Here is a 14,081-nt window from a genome sequence, read left to right as displayed (position 1 = left end):
AAATATTCAGAAACACACATATATGTTGTTTGAAAGTATAGATGAGTACAGAGTATCATAGCATGTGTTCCCATTTCTGTCTCCATTCTTGGTGGATATCTTCAGGATTGTGACTCTTCACCAAGAATCAAGCATTTTTTTTAAAATATATATAAGATCACTAAAGAATCTCAAAGCTCATGTCAGCACTCTTTTGAGTACTGAAAAAATCTTTTTGCTTTTCTTCCGGAACATGATTGTAGCACTACACTTCAGGTGTTGAACAATTAAATAACAAGCGTTTTTCAAAGCAGATCTTTATTTTGGTCTTTTATTATAAAAAGAAAAGAAAGGCTTATTCATTAAAGCATAATATATTTCTCCTACATACTACTACGTACAATGCAAATAATCATATACATACATATCCAATCTCTGAATGCATTCATGTGTACAGTGAGCCGAACTGGCCCTGACAGAGTCTATATTCACAGAATACATTCCATGGTAAGGGGCTAGCGGAGGGCTTCAGGGGTGCAGGGTTTGTCGTGCATTGGGAGACAAAAGTCAGAAATTCCATTTCTATGGAATGGATGCGTATCTTCCCATAGAGATTGCAGGGAAGAGAATGCTAGATCCCTTTTGTAAATAAAAAATAAAATAAAATACTGTCAGTAAGTATCCCTGTTTTAATGGGACACTCTTCTCAGAACACTCTATTAAAGAGCAGGACAGCATGCTCTTATCGTTCGGAGACTTTCTGTGTTCTGATTGGTTGATGTTGTGATTATTATTAAAGAAAAAAACATCCTTCCTCTTCACTTCTCTTTTGTCTTTCTAACATATAAATAGAGTCAAACTGCCACATACTCATAGGGAGGATCAGTGTTGATCGCTGGCTGTTCATTCACAGGTCAAAGGTCATGCCATGGGGATGGATACGGCTCCGTTGGCTCTACTCCGGCTGCGTGTGTGGACGCTGGATTCTGAGAGCTCCTCGCCGTGCTCCTCCGTCTTCTTGTCGGCCAGGGTGGTGAGGAAGCGCAGGGTGACCGTGTCCCACTCCTCAGGGAGCAGCAGCAGCAGGAAGCCCAGGCAGATGATGCAGGTGGCAGCCAGACGCACCACGCTGAAGATGACCTCATGCTTCAGTACATCAATAGCTGGAGAAAGAAACACATCTTTTTCTAGTTCAAAACCCATAAGCAAAGTTCTTAAATGTATTACTATTAAAATAATACAATTATGGCAAACTATCAATAAGGTTTCCTGTCAGGAGTATTAAAGTTAAATAAGACTAAAACAAATTTTTGTTTGAAATAAAATGAATGTAAACTAAGTTATATACTATTTTATAAACTAAACATTTCATATACAGAATTATAAAACGGATTGTTCCGGTCCTTGATTCTGATTGGTTGAGCCAAGTTTGAAGCTCTGTATGTACACACACACACTGAAGATAGTTGATTTAGTTTAACGTGCTATACTAAAATAACTAAAGCTATATCTGAAATAAAATTGAAATAAAATACTCATTCTTCCTGATAGCACGGTGTGATTATATTGTCCCTGTAGCGTCTATAGCGTCTAGCCCAAACGGCATTTGATGCAATACAAGTGTAGTATCGAAAGGGAACGTACTCGGTTACTGATGTAACCTCGGCTCCCTTAGATAAGGAACGAGTACTGTGTACTTTGCCTTGCTATTCTCAAGGACACCTTGCGTCGTCACTTTAGTCAAATTAAATCAGTTTTCCTGAGTGAGCCTCATATAGCCCGTTTCCCTGCTCATTTTGGCAGGCTTGGGTGGGCTTGCTCACCTTAGGCTCGCTCCGCCATTGTTTAGTTTCTATTGAACTCCACGAACCAATGGTCATGCAGTTTCACTGAGTGATTTGAAAAAAGTTTCAGAAATTGGAAAAAAGGACCTTTCCCCCAGCATCTATCCTAAATGGCATTCTCATTTTAAATAATAAAAAAATATGAACATTAAATTAACTATAAAAAAATGCATTGTGGTAATGAGGATTTGTAATCATCGCAGTACTCATTCCGTAACTAGGGGAACCGAGGTAAAGTTGGTAAACCAAGTATGTTTCATGTCATTGAAACTTGTTTTCATGGTAGTCTAAAACATTGTTAAGGTGTTCTGAGTGTTTTTAAGTATGTTGCTATATGGTTGCTAGGGTGCTCTGGGTGGTTACTATGGAATTTCAAGGTGGTGCTTGCTTGTTCTTTCAAAAGTGCACACAATATTCGGATCCCTAGACAGTAAATTTGTATATTTTTATTCACATTTTATAATTCTTTTTAGGCTGATTGCTTAGAAAACTAACAGAAATCAATGCAAACTATAAAATTAATTAGGCATAAATAAGAGATTAAGCAGGCTTGGGTGAAAACCGTATTACTTATTTAATGTAATTAACAGTTGCAAGTTTTCTTCTTTTGACAGTACAGTGTTTTATTAGAAACTCTTATTAATTTTTTAACCTATCATTTAAATGTAACCTTGTGCCCATACTGTCAAAATCTCAGTGGGAGAGAATTACTGACCCTTGCAAAGCAACCAATTAACTCCAGTCAAATAAATGGCATTAATAAGGAAATGTTCAGCATTAGTTACTGTTACTTAATAGGGAGAAATCTTTAAATGAATAGTAATTGCAATCCTGTGGCTGTTTGTTGACTTTAAAATAACTATGCATTTTAAGTATTAACATTGGTGCTCATAAAGACAAAAATCAAATCAAGTTAATAGCTTTGGTTCCTCATTACTGGCTATGAAAATGTAAAATGGTTATAAATTTACATTCACACTCCTTTAAAATGCAGTAAACAGGCAAACATTAGGATTGTAGCATAAATCACAAATGAATCACTCTGTCTGTTTCTGAAGAAAAGCCACACGTAATTTAAAAAACTGACTTTGAAAGACTGTTTTTAAAGACAAGCACCCTCTTAAGGCATTTACTGTCACCTTGGCAACCTCTCCACATTTTTTTCATGGTGCTGCTGTTTGCTTTGAGTGAAGAAACTCACTTACTTTTTTTATTTTTTTAAATTATTTATTTATTTGAAGGCTGAGTTTCCCAAAAGCTTCGTAAGCCTAAGAAGTTCGTAAAAATGATCGTACGACTGATCTTAATATTACGGTCTGTTTCCCAAAACCATCGTTACTTAAGTAGCACTTGAAAATCATCGTACGTCTACGAGTAATCGTAAAGCCGTAAGTGCATCGTAAGAAGACAGATTTATGAAGTCACCTGCAGGACAATCAGCAGATTATACCTTTAGGATTTGATTGTACTTTATTGAACACTTTATGACTCATTTTCTTTCTTTCTTTCTTTCTTTATTTTTTATAATTTATAAATGAAATGAAAAAATAGAAATACAAATTTAAATTAAATGACTGAACAACAACAACAACAACAAAAAAAGGAGTAATGTAGGAAATGCTTCAAAGATTGGGAGAAAAAATCTGTCAATGACATGCTGAAGTACACGACAACCAGCTGTATTGGACCCGGAAATAACGTCTCTCTCTCTCTCTCTTTCTATAATGTATATAAATAAGTACATTTAAATACATTTATGCATTTAGCAGATGCTTTTATCCAAAGCTTACAGTTCATTCATTTTCTACCTAACATAATATATAAAATATATAAAGTATATTATATATTATTATGTCAAGTATAATATGATACACTATAATATAATATAATATAATATCGTATTGTATTAAAGTTATTATATCCAAGTTGTCTGTTTGGCATTAGGTTAATGTCAATAAACGATCATGTACTACAATTACGAGCCATTTCATAAGGTGACTGTAACAGAGTTCTCTCGTGGGAAGGAGGAGGGAACCAGCAGACAATCAAAATGAAGTTTAATAATAAAATAAAGACAAAACAGCGCGACAGCCCCTCATGGACGACTGCCCCGCACAATCAAAATCAAAACATAAAGTAAATCCAGGCCTGGTCCTCTCTCGTCCGTCACCGTGGTCGCTCCTCTTTTATATCCTTCCGATCTCCTCCGCGTGACTCGAGACCGGTGGGTCAGGTGTCGCTGATTTCCAATCACTCCATTGGCCTCGCTCCGTTCCCACGGCTCTGGGCCCCACCCCACTTGTCACAGTGACATTTCAGCACTTGACAAACAGATAGCGACTCCTAAGTAACACTTAAAGCATGCTTAAGTGCGATTGCTTTACGTGCATTGTTGGGAAATGCACATGAAACAATAACGAACGATTGTAAAAATTACTCGTAGAAATCGCTCTTAAGCGCTATGATCAATCTTTATTGGGAAACCTGGCCCTGCTCTGTTGTACATTTAGGAGGATTATCACAAAGCCTGTCATAAACATGTCAGGGACTTATTTCACCCATAAATCTTAAGGGAAAATTATAATAAACTGGTTTTGTATAAAGACAATTCTACCTATTTTAATTGCTATTTTGTTGCCTTGTGACATTATTTTAATGTCAGTTAAGCACATTTTGCACACAAATGACCACAATGCGGTTTTTTATAGTAAATTAAATTTTCATATTTTTTTATTTAAAAAAATCACAATTTAAATAGTAAACATCATTACAAATAATTTTAATAAAATATATTACATAAATAATTTTGTGTTTATATAGGGGTGTTAGTGTTCACTGTTATGCTGATGTTACTCGGCTCTATATTTCTTCAAGGCCCAGAGAAACATACAAATTTGAAAAATGAATGGAATGCATAGCCGATATAAAAACCTGGACGACGAGTAATTTCTTACTGCTAAATTCTGAAAAAAAAACACCCAAAATAAATAGAGATGTTAATTATAGGACCTAAAAACTCTGTGCGTAATAACCTAGAACCTAAGACTAAGCCTAAGACTTGATGGCTGCTCTGTCAGTTCTTTGTCATCAGTTAGGAACCTAGGTGTGCTATTTGATAGCAATCTTTTATTAGAAAGTCACATTTCTAGCATTTGAAAACTGGATTTTTCCATATCAAAAATATTTCTAAATTACAACCTATGCGCTCAATGCCAGAAATGCAGAAATATGAATTTATGCATTTATGACCTCAAGGTTAGATTACTGTAATGCTTTATTGGGTGGTTGTTCTGCACGCTTAATAAACAAACTCCAGTTAGTCCAAAATGCAGCAGCAAGAGTTCTTACTAGAACCAGGAAGTATGAACATATTAGCCCGGTCCTATCATCACTGCACTGGCTCCCTATCAAATATCGTATAGATTTTAAAATATTGCTTATTACTTATAAAGCCCTGAATGGTTTAGCTCCTCAGTATTTGAACGAGCTCTTATTGCACTATAGTCCTTCACATCCACTGTGTTCTCAAAACTATGGCAAATTGATAATTCCTTGGATATCAAAATCAACTGCGGGCGGCAGATCCTTTTCCTACTTAGCTCCCAAACTCTGGAATAACCTACCTAACATTGTTCAGGAGGCAGACACACTCTGTCAGTTTAAATCAAGATTAAAGGCCCATCTATTTAACCTGGCCTACAAACAGTCAAAAGAGTACATTTATGGATAAATCAACTTTCCATTGCTGTATGATTTATTAGGATAGGACAAAATTTGGCCAAGATACAACTATTTGAATCTCTGGAATCTGAGGGTGCAAAAAATTTTCAAAATCACCTTTAAATTTGTCCAAATTAAGTCCTTAGCAATGGATATTACTAATAAAAATTCAGTTTTTAGATATTTATGGTAGGAAAATTAAAAAATATCAAAATATAACATGATCTTTTCTAAATATTGTAATGATTTTTGGCATAAAAGAATAACCTACGATTTTGACCCATACAGTACATGTATTGTTAGCTACTACTACAAATATACCCATGCTACATGACTATTATACACACACACACACACGCACCTATACAGTCATGGCCAAAAATATTGGCACCCTTGGTAAATATGATCAAAGAAGCCTGTGAAAATTAATCTGCATTGTTAATACTTTTGATCTTTTATTAAAGATCAATTCACAAAAATGTATCCTTTCATTGTATAATAAGAATTTAAAATGGGGAGAAATTTATATAAATATAATGAAATAAATGTTTTTCTCTAATACACATAGGCCACAATTAACGGTACCCTTTTATTTTAAACCTTCATTTGCAGGTTAACAGCTCTAAATGTTCTCCTATAATGCCTGATGAGGTTAGAGGACACCTCACAAGAGATCAGAGACCATTCCTTCATCCAGAAACACTCCAGACATCCCTTCAGATTCCCAGCTTCTCCTCTTCAGTTCACTCCTCTCATTTTCCGTAGGGTTCAGGTCAGAGGACTGGAATGGCTATAGCAGAAGCTTGGTTTTGAGCTCAGAGACCCATTTCGGTGTTGTTTTTGAGGTTTGTGTTTGGATTATTGTACGGTTGGATGATCCAAACATGGTACATTATAAGATTTCTAACAGAGTCAGTCACTTACTGATTTCTTATCTGTTGGTATTTGATAGAATCCATGATGCCATGTGTCTAAACAAGATGTCCAGGACCTCCAGTAGAAATATAGGCCCACAACATCAAAAATAAAGCATTATATTTAATTGTACACATGGGGGACTTTTTATCCCTGTTTTCACTAAACCCATCTTGAGTGTTTGCTGCTAAAAAGCTCATTTTTAGTTTCATCTGATCATAGAAGCCAGTCCCATTTGAAGTTCCAGTCGTGTCTGATCACTGAATATGCTTGAGAATTTTTCTTGTACCCCTCTCAAACAACATGTGGTGATGTAGGTACGGTTTGACCATCTTTTTTAAGGTTTTCTGACCCAGAGACTCAACTATTACCTGCACATCTCCAGCTGTAATCTTTTGAGAGCCTTTAGCCACTCAACTCTCCTTCTCACATTGCATTATGACGATATAGACACACGTCCTCTCCACTTCGGTTTTGTAACATTTTATTAAATTCTTAAAAATCTCCTTTTGATGGACATGGGAATTTTCACTGCTCTAGCTCTTTTCTTAAAGCCACTTCACTAATTTGTGAAGCTCAATGATCTTTTGCTGCACATCAGAAATATATACTTTGGTTTTTCTCATTGTGATGGATGATTAAGGGAATTCGTGCTTTGTTTTCCCTCCTCTTTATATTTCTGTGAAACAGGTAGCCATGGCTGGATAATTTCATGTTTATATTCAACAGTGTATAAACTGGAGTGCTCAAAATTGTGAATATGAATGGGAATAAACTTCAGAGATGTTTTACTCATAAGAATTTCTAGGGGTGCCAATAATTGTGTCCAACGAGTATTTGAGAAAAACCTTTATTTCATAATGATATTTCCCCCCATTTTAAATTCTTACTATCCAATGAAAGGATACATTTTTGTGATTATTTAAAATAAAAAATCAAAAGGATTAACAATGCAGATTAATTTTCACAGCCTTCTTTGATCCTATTTACCAAGGGTGCCAATATTTTTGGCCGTGACTGTACAATATACATATTTTCAAACAGTAATAGTAATTTTCAAGTACAAATGATGTACAACGTAGACTCACACACCTGCATTGCCTGGAACACTGAGTAACGTTCCAATGGATATGAGGATAGGATACGTGAGCACCACTCCTACATTGACCAGGATGTTAAATACTATGAGAGAGAGAGAGAGAGAGAGCATCAAAAACAGGAACTTTAAGTTATGGTTGGGCCATATAGCATTTTGTGTCATTCAATCCTCTCTAAGTGGCCAAATACACAGAGAATGTCACATGATTTGGATCCGTGACAAAAGAGAATGGATATCATATTATCCTTAAAACACCCCAAAGATACAGAGCTCCACTTCAGCTCAAATATAGAGTAAATATAAGTGGATCGGTTACTATTATGCTGTACATAGACTGATGCAGCACATATTGGATATCTAAGGAATGCTACTTCGAGGTGTAAACTGATGATTCTAACCTGATTTCTTTCACTTACTAAGCACTTAAAGCACTCTTGAAAGTGTACTTAAGGGTTGTATTTGATCCACTACAACACTAACTCACATCTGAATCAGCAGTGATCAAGTGGTAAACCGTCAGCATGATTTAACGCCAGTACTTGTGTACAAACTAAAGGTTTTATTTATTTAATGTTTTTCCCCAGCTGGTTAGCATTTGCCATTTAGTGCCAAAAACATATTTTCTATTGTTTTTTAAACAAGTAATGGTAACACTTTAGTACAGGGACCAATTCTCATTATTATACCAATTATCATATTAATGTATCGGCTGTTTATTAATACTTATAAAGCACATAGTCTGCATGACCATATTCTACATCCCCAACCAATACCTTAACTCAACAACTACCTTACTAAGGATTAATAAGCAGCAAATTAAGAGTTTATTGAGGCAAAAGTCATAGTTAATGGTTTGTTAATAGCGAGAATTGGACCTTAAAATAAAGTGTGATCCAAGTAACAAATAGACCATTGTTCAAAAATTATTTTGTCTCATGCTTAAGAAAGCTGCATTTCTTTGATCAAAGATACAGTAAAATATAAATATTGTGATGTATCCTTACAGTTTAAAATAACTATTGTATTTTTTTATGTATTTTAAAATGTAATGATCATATAAAATTATCTTATAAAGCCATTATTCTAGTCTTCAGTGTTACATGATCCTTCAGAGATCATTGTAATATGCAAAGATGCTCAAGAAACATTTATTGTTATTATTATTATCATTCTTGAAAACAATTGTGCTGCTTAATAATTTTTCTGAAAACCGAGATACATGTTTTTCAGGATTTTTTTTAGATGAATAGAAAGCTCAAAAGAACCAGATTATTTAATAATAATAATAAAAAAAACCTGGAACATTAATAAGTGCCACTTATTGACCAATTCAATTTATCCTTTCTGAATGATAGTATTAAACTAAAAAAACAAAAAACATTTTAGATTATTGTAGATGTTATATATTATTTACACACACACACACACACACACATATATATATTTAAAGTAGGTCTGAAGAATTGGTTTCTGTAATTCCATAATTTCACATTACCTAGCCAAAGGCCGGCCACCCCGCAGAGGTAACCCCAGGGCAAAGAGGAGAGGGAGCCCCAGTGCTCCACCCTGGTGAAGTACAGGATGAGGGGAACGCAGGAGATAAAGATGAGATTGAAAATGCCCATGGTGGAGAAGAAATGAGCAGCCTCGCCCAGATTTGCACTGCCGAGGAACATCTTAAACAGCACCTGAGTGGTTTTGCAGGAAAAGCATATCAATACTAAAGGAGTCTTAATGGTCGTCAAGGATCTTCTGGGAATTGTTATTTTCAGCTGCACTCACCTTGTAGAGAGCAGAAGTGGAGGCGGAGCCAACTGCTAAGGCCACACCCATAAAGGAATCCCCATGAAAACCATCAGCATAAGCCATCATCACAATGCCTGTGATAGCCATAATGGCAGCCACAATCTAAGAGAAAAGATTACAAAGACATTATGAAACAGTTAGGTCTAATAAGGATTAAGGTTTATACCACAATAAATATCAGTGCGCATCATTAAATTTTTGGTGGATAGTTTTCAAGGAGATTCTAAAAAAAGTTATGTATCCAGATCTGAGACATCAAGTGCAATGAAAGTCAAAAGAGCTCTGGTGTAAGCATAATAACAGCTTCTGGCAAAGCAAACAAGAACAAATTCTCATTGACTCTCCATTTGTATCTGTTGTGTGCCACATCACCCGTTTCTTCTTCATAACCATCAATCTGACACTCTTACCAAATAATGCACAACAGCAAGCTATTTTTTGGGGTGTTGTGGAGTTAGTGAAAGTACATACACAAAGTACAAACCAATTATAACTTTTTGTTTTGAGTGTCTCCAGATAGTCTAATGACAAGTTCAGAAAAGTAAATTTTGGGCACCAATTCCCACGATTTACTAAGCTTATTATATCACATTTTTTAAATATATATAATACACAAACTTATGACCATATAATAGATCCCTTAAACGGACCCAATACCTAAACCTAAAAACTACTTTACTAATACTTAATAAACAGAAAATTAAAAGTTTAAGCCAAATGCAAAGTAAATAGTTAGTTTATAGTGAGAATTGGTTTTTAAACTAAAATGTGACATAAGATTTCAAAAACGTATTAAAATAAATTAAAAAAATGAAGAGAGAATGCAACACAAACTCAAGGATTATAAGGCAATAATTTAGAGTTTATCCTATAAATATATAAATATAAATGTAAATATTATAGTACCCGCTATGGTCAATTTGCATACATTTTGGTACACAATTCCACTTGTATAAAACATTTCCGGTTAAAAAAGGCTTTTTGATTAGCTGTTGACTTCCATTTGTATTGATTCAGTAAGATTCTTAAAGCAAATATCATTTGTACCAAAGAAACGGTTTGCCAGGTTTCAGCTTCAAACATAATCAAATGGTTGCTGAGGCGATAGGGTTAAACATATTCCACTTACCCGCACACCCATGAAGCGATCCTTGAGGACAATCCACGACAAGAGGAAGACAAAGGCCTTGTGGCAGCAGTAGAGCGCCGAGACGTCTGTAGCTGTTAGTTTTCTTAGTGCTAACAGGTACAGGTAGTTAGTAAGTGTCCATAAGATTGAGAAAGGTGCTGTTCTCTTCAGAAACACCTTCAGAGACATTCCGTCCTCCCCAAACAACCGACTACATTCCCTAGACAGAGAAATGAGAAAAAAACTAAGGTTTTTGTTGTTTTCTTACTTTGATAATGCAGCACTGTAGCCTACCAGTGGCTTAACCTAGAAATTGAAGGTTTAGTTTGGTAACCAAATGATTTGCAAATCTGCAAGAGTTTATCTGTGGGGTATTTAAGATTTAAGAGGTTAATAAGTTAAAGTTCAAACCAGGTTTGATTTCAATAATGGCAAAGCTGGTTCTCAGACATCTTTTAACCAATCGTGACGTGCCAAGTTAAAATATTTGGAAGTACAAATGAACAAAGTCCATGACAAAAGCTTTGATGTGAATGACACTCAAAAATTAAACTAGAATTAATTCTAATGTCATTTTGTAACTACTTGGAGAATTTGTGGCATCTCAATTATATATTTTTGTATGATTTGCATATGCCCCCTGAAGGTTAAGATTAGTGGGGACCTTCAAGTTCACTGTTTTTTTCCCAAAAATTGTACATTGACCATTTAATTGATATGAAATTCACACACAACTGGCAACTAGTAAAATAATTTTTTATGAGATCGATTTGGAACTGTTCCTCAATCTCATACTGAATTATCACTTGTCACTCTTTTACATACTGACTGAAATCTCCTTTAAAAAAAAGATCCAAAAACATAAATGAATAATAAAATTGGTCTTTATACAGTGGGGCTCAAAAGTTTGGGCACCCTTTGCAGAATCTGTGATTCTAGAAAAGTAATTTTCAAAAAATAAGAGAGATCATCCTAAATGCATGTTATATTTTATTTAGTACTGTCCTGAGTAAGATATTGTAAATAAAAGATATTAACAATTAATAATAACAAGATATTGTCCACAAGACAAAAAAAAAATGCTGAAATTATTAAAATAACCCCCTCAAAAGTTTGGGAACATTCAGAATGACTTACTCATGAATCGAACTGAACTGTTTCTACTGACACTTGCACTAAAGCAGAGTTTAACTCCCCAATCAAACCTGAAAAATCTAACCAAATTTTTCAGGATTATTGGCCCCACTTTATATTAGATGGCCTTAACTGTACTTATTTAAATTAATAATTTGATAGAAATGCACTTATTGTATACATTCATGTACTTGTGTATTAAACAAATACCTGCATGTTGTTACATCTGGAAATAATTTCTGCAATTTCATTTAGAATTACGCTGTTGACCCATTCCTTACACCTTAACCCAACCTTAAACCCACCCATCCTACCAAACCAGTCCCTAACCGTACCTATATCCCACCTCAATAGCAGATACAACTGTACATTGTACGAAGTAAGTACAAAGTAGTTAAGGCCACCTAATATAAAGTGGGACCAGATTACTTGATATATATTTAGGGACAGAGCTCAACTCTGCATGACAGTTGCCCTTCAGGACTGGAGCTGTCCATTCTTGCTTTGGGGAACTTTCTCTGTGTACAGTATGTTGCTAAATACGAATTAGTAAATGTTTAATTTTCACATGTTCGCTTCTATACTTCCTGCAAAATGTTCTGCTGTTCACATCACATCATAACCATTCATTCTGACTCCACCTGAATTTCTGAATGGGCGTCCGTTTTTCTTTGGTGGTGGCCACATGCCCAGAATAGTAGAGGGGGAAGAAGAAAATGTTCCAGTTGGTGCTGAACCATGTGATGAAAAAGGGACAGGAAAAGGATTTGAACGTGAGCTGGACCACCTGTGTGATGCCCACCCAGGACGAGGAGACACACAGCACCACCAGCAAACCCCCCAGCACCTTGAGCACTGTGTTGGCGCAGGCCTGGTATGCAGGGCCTTTTCCACTTGTTTCACTGACTGGAGTCTCTGCATGTGATTCTGAGCCCTCCTCTCCTGCAACACACAGATCAGTATTGCACCATTACTGCACACATTATATCTCCTTGCCTCATTACATATAATAGGATTATGAAATCCCTAACACTTATTTTTATTCTTCTTCTGTACACTGTTCTGCAGCTCCACCTGTGTTCAGTGTACATATTCTATTCATAGGATGTTAAAACTTTGTCTAAATACATGTTTGTATTCTTATTTAAATGTTATCATGTTAGTTAAATATATCACCTTAAAATGCGTTATTATGAAAATGTATGCTAATGATGGAGCATCAAGCACAGTTGTCATTTTTCTAGGAGGGATTTGAACCTGTGTCCTTTTGCAAACACACACGGGAATAGACATAATTGTTTTTAAGCAGTACAAACTGTATTTTCTATCCTCTATCCTCTGTATTTTCTATCCTCCAAGCCTACCCTCATAGAAAACTCTCTGCTATTTTATATATACATATATATATATATAAACTTAATTATACACAGGGAACTTTCTGCATCAAGAGCTTTTCAATTTTTTTTATTATAAATAAATAATAATAATAATAATAATAATTTAGTATGATTTATAAGCCGTTCTACTCACAGGGACCTAAAAACTTGTGGGGACATTTAGTCACTTTGGGACTTTTCATTACCCAATAGGACACACTTATAGTGTTATAAGCAATGCAAGTACTTACAGAGCTTTATTTGTATTTTTTAATTCTTTGCATTTAAAAGAAACTTTGATATGTCTGTTCAGTAGTCTCTATAACAGATTACACAGTTTAGTAAATGTTTTGCTTCTAATTAAGTGATAAACTGCTCCAATAAAATGTGCAACACTATGTTTTACCACCAAATTCAAATGTAATATTCATAATATTTCATGTATTAATATTTCATGAGTGCTGCCATGATGGATTTTAACTTCTGTTAGTATGCTGTTCTGTTCTGGGGATTGGTTGCCAGTTCCATTGTTAACAATAGATTTAAATGGAATAAACTAAGTAAGCTAACGATGGTTTTAGGAAACACACGCCTGGTCTCTTTAGGAAAATTGTTAAAGTGGAGTAAAAAGAACAAGTGAATTAATTAAACAGAAACGTCAGTAATATTGCTGAAAATAAAAATGAGCACAGGGTCAAGCTGTGCTGTTGTTGGCTGTCACAACAACAGTAACAAACTGAAGGAATTCCTGGAAATTCCTTAATTCGAGCAACCATTGACTTAAAGTGTGAGTCTTCACTTGAGTCTACACTATGTTAAGCATGTCTTCAGTGTAAAACTGCAAAAACGTCCATGTCTTTTATTTGGTCGAACAAAGGAACACGCACTACAAACTATTTTTAGACAGGGTTAAGAAATGCTAATCATGTGCTTTGTTGATGCGTTTAATTCATGAGAAATTCAGCAACACGTCCTCGTGCGGCTGCCCCTGATGTTTCTCTGTGGTTCGTACGGATGTATCGATCAGTAGCTGTGAGTGTCAGTTACCTGCAGGTGAAGCACTAAAGCCGGACAGTGTT

At 35.2% G+C, this 14,081-nt stretch overlaps 1 protein-coding gene across 3 annotated transcripts in view; it reads right to left on the bottom strand.

Annotated features, from left to right (window-relative positions):
- Positions 1–538: 538 nt before the first annotated feature.
- Positions 539–14,081, bottom strand: part of LOC113117083 (solute carrier family 35 member F4) — a 29,358-nt gene continuing 15,815 nt past the window's right edge. Inside the window, exons 2-8 of one of the 3 annotated variants that reach the window (XR_003294125.1) lie at positions 12,268–12,568; positions 10,493–10,712; positions 9,340–9,465; positions 9,053–9,245; positions 7,551–7,640; positions 850–1,142; positions 539–621 (exon numbers count right to left, since the gene is read on the bottom strand). Coding sequence is in view for 2 of the 3 variants with exons in the window: in XM_026285488.1 (XP_026141273.1) it covers positions 901–1,142; positions 7,551–7,640; positions 9,053–9,245; positions 9,340–9,465; positions 10,493–10,712; positions 12,268–12,568 (1,172 nt within the window). In the remaining variant the exon portion in view is untranslated. Of the gene's footprint in view, positions 1,143–7,550; positions 7,641–9,052; positions 9,246–9,339; positions 9,466–10,492; positions 10,713–12,267; positions 12,569–14,081 lie in introns of all 3 variants that reach the window. The other 2 variants (XM_026285488.1, XM_026285489.1) reach the window with 2 other exon arrangements.

Source organism: Carassius auratus, chromosome 17 (assembly GCF_003368295.1).
Source record: "Carassius auratus strain Wakin chromosome 17, ASM336829v1, whole genome shotgun sequence".
In the NCBI taxonomy this organism is placed as follows: domain Eukaryota; kingdom Metazoa; phylum Chordata; class Actinopteri; order Cypriniformes; family Cyprinidae; genus Carassius; species Carassius auratus.
Note: the sequence above shows the minus strand (reverse complement) of the source record. Positions and strands in the feature narration are given on the sequence as shown.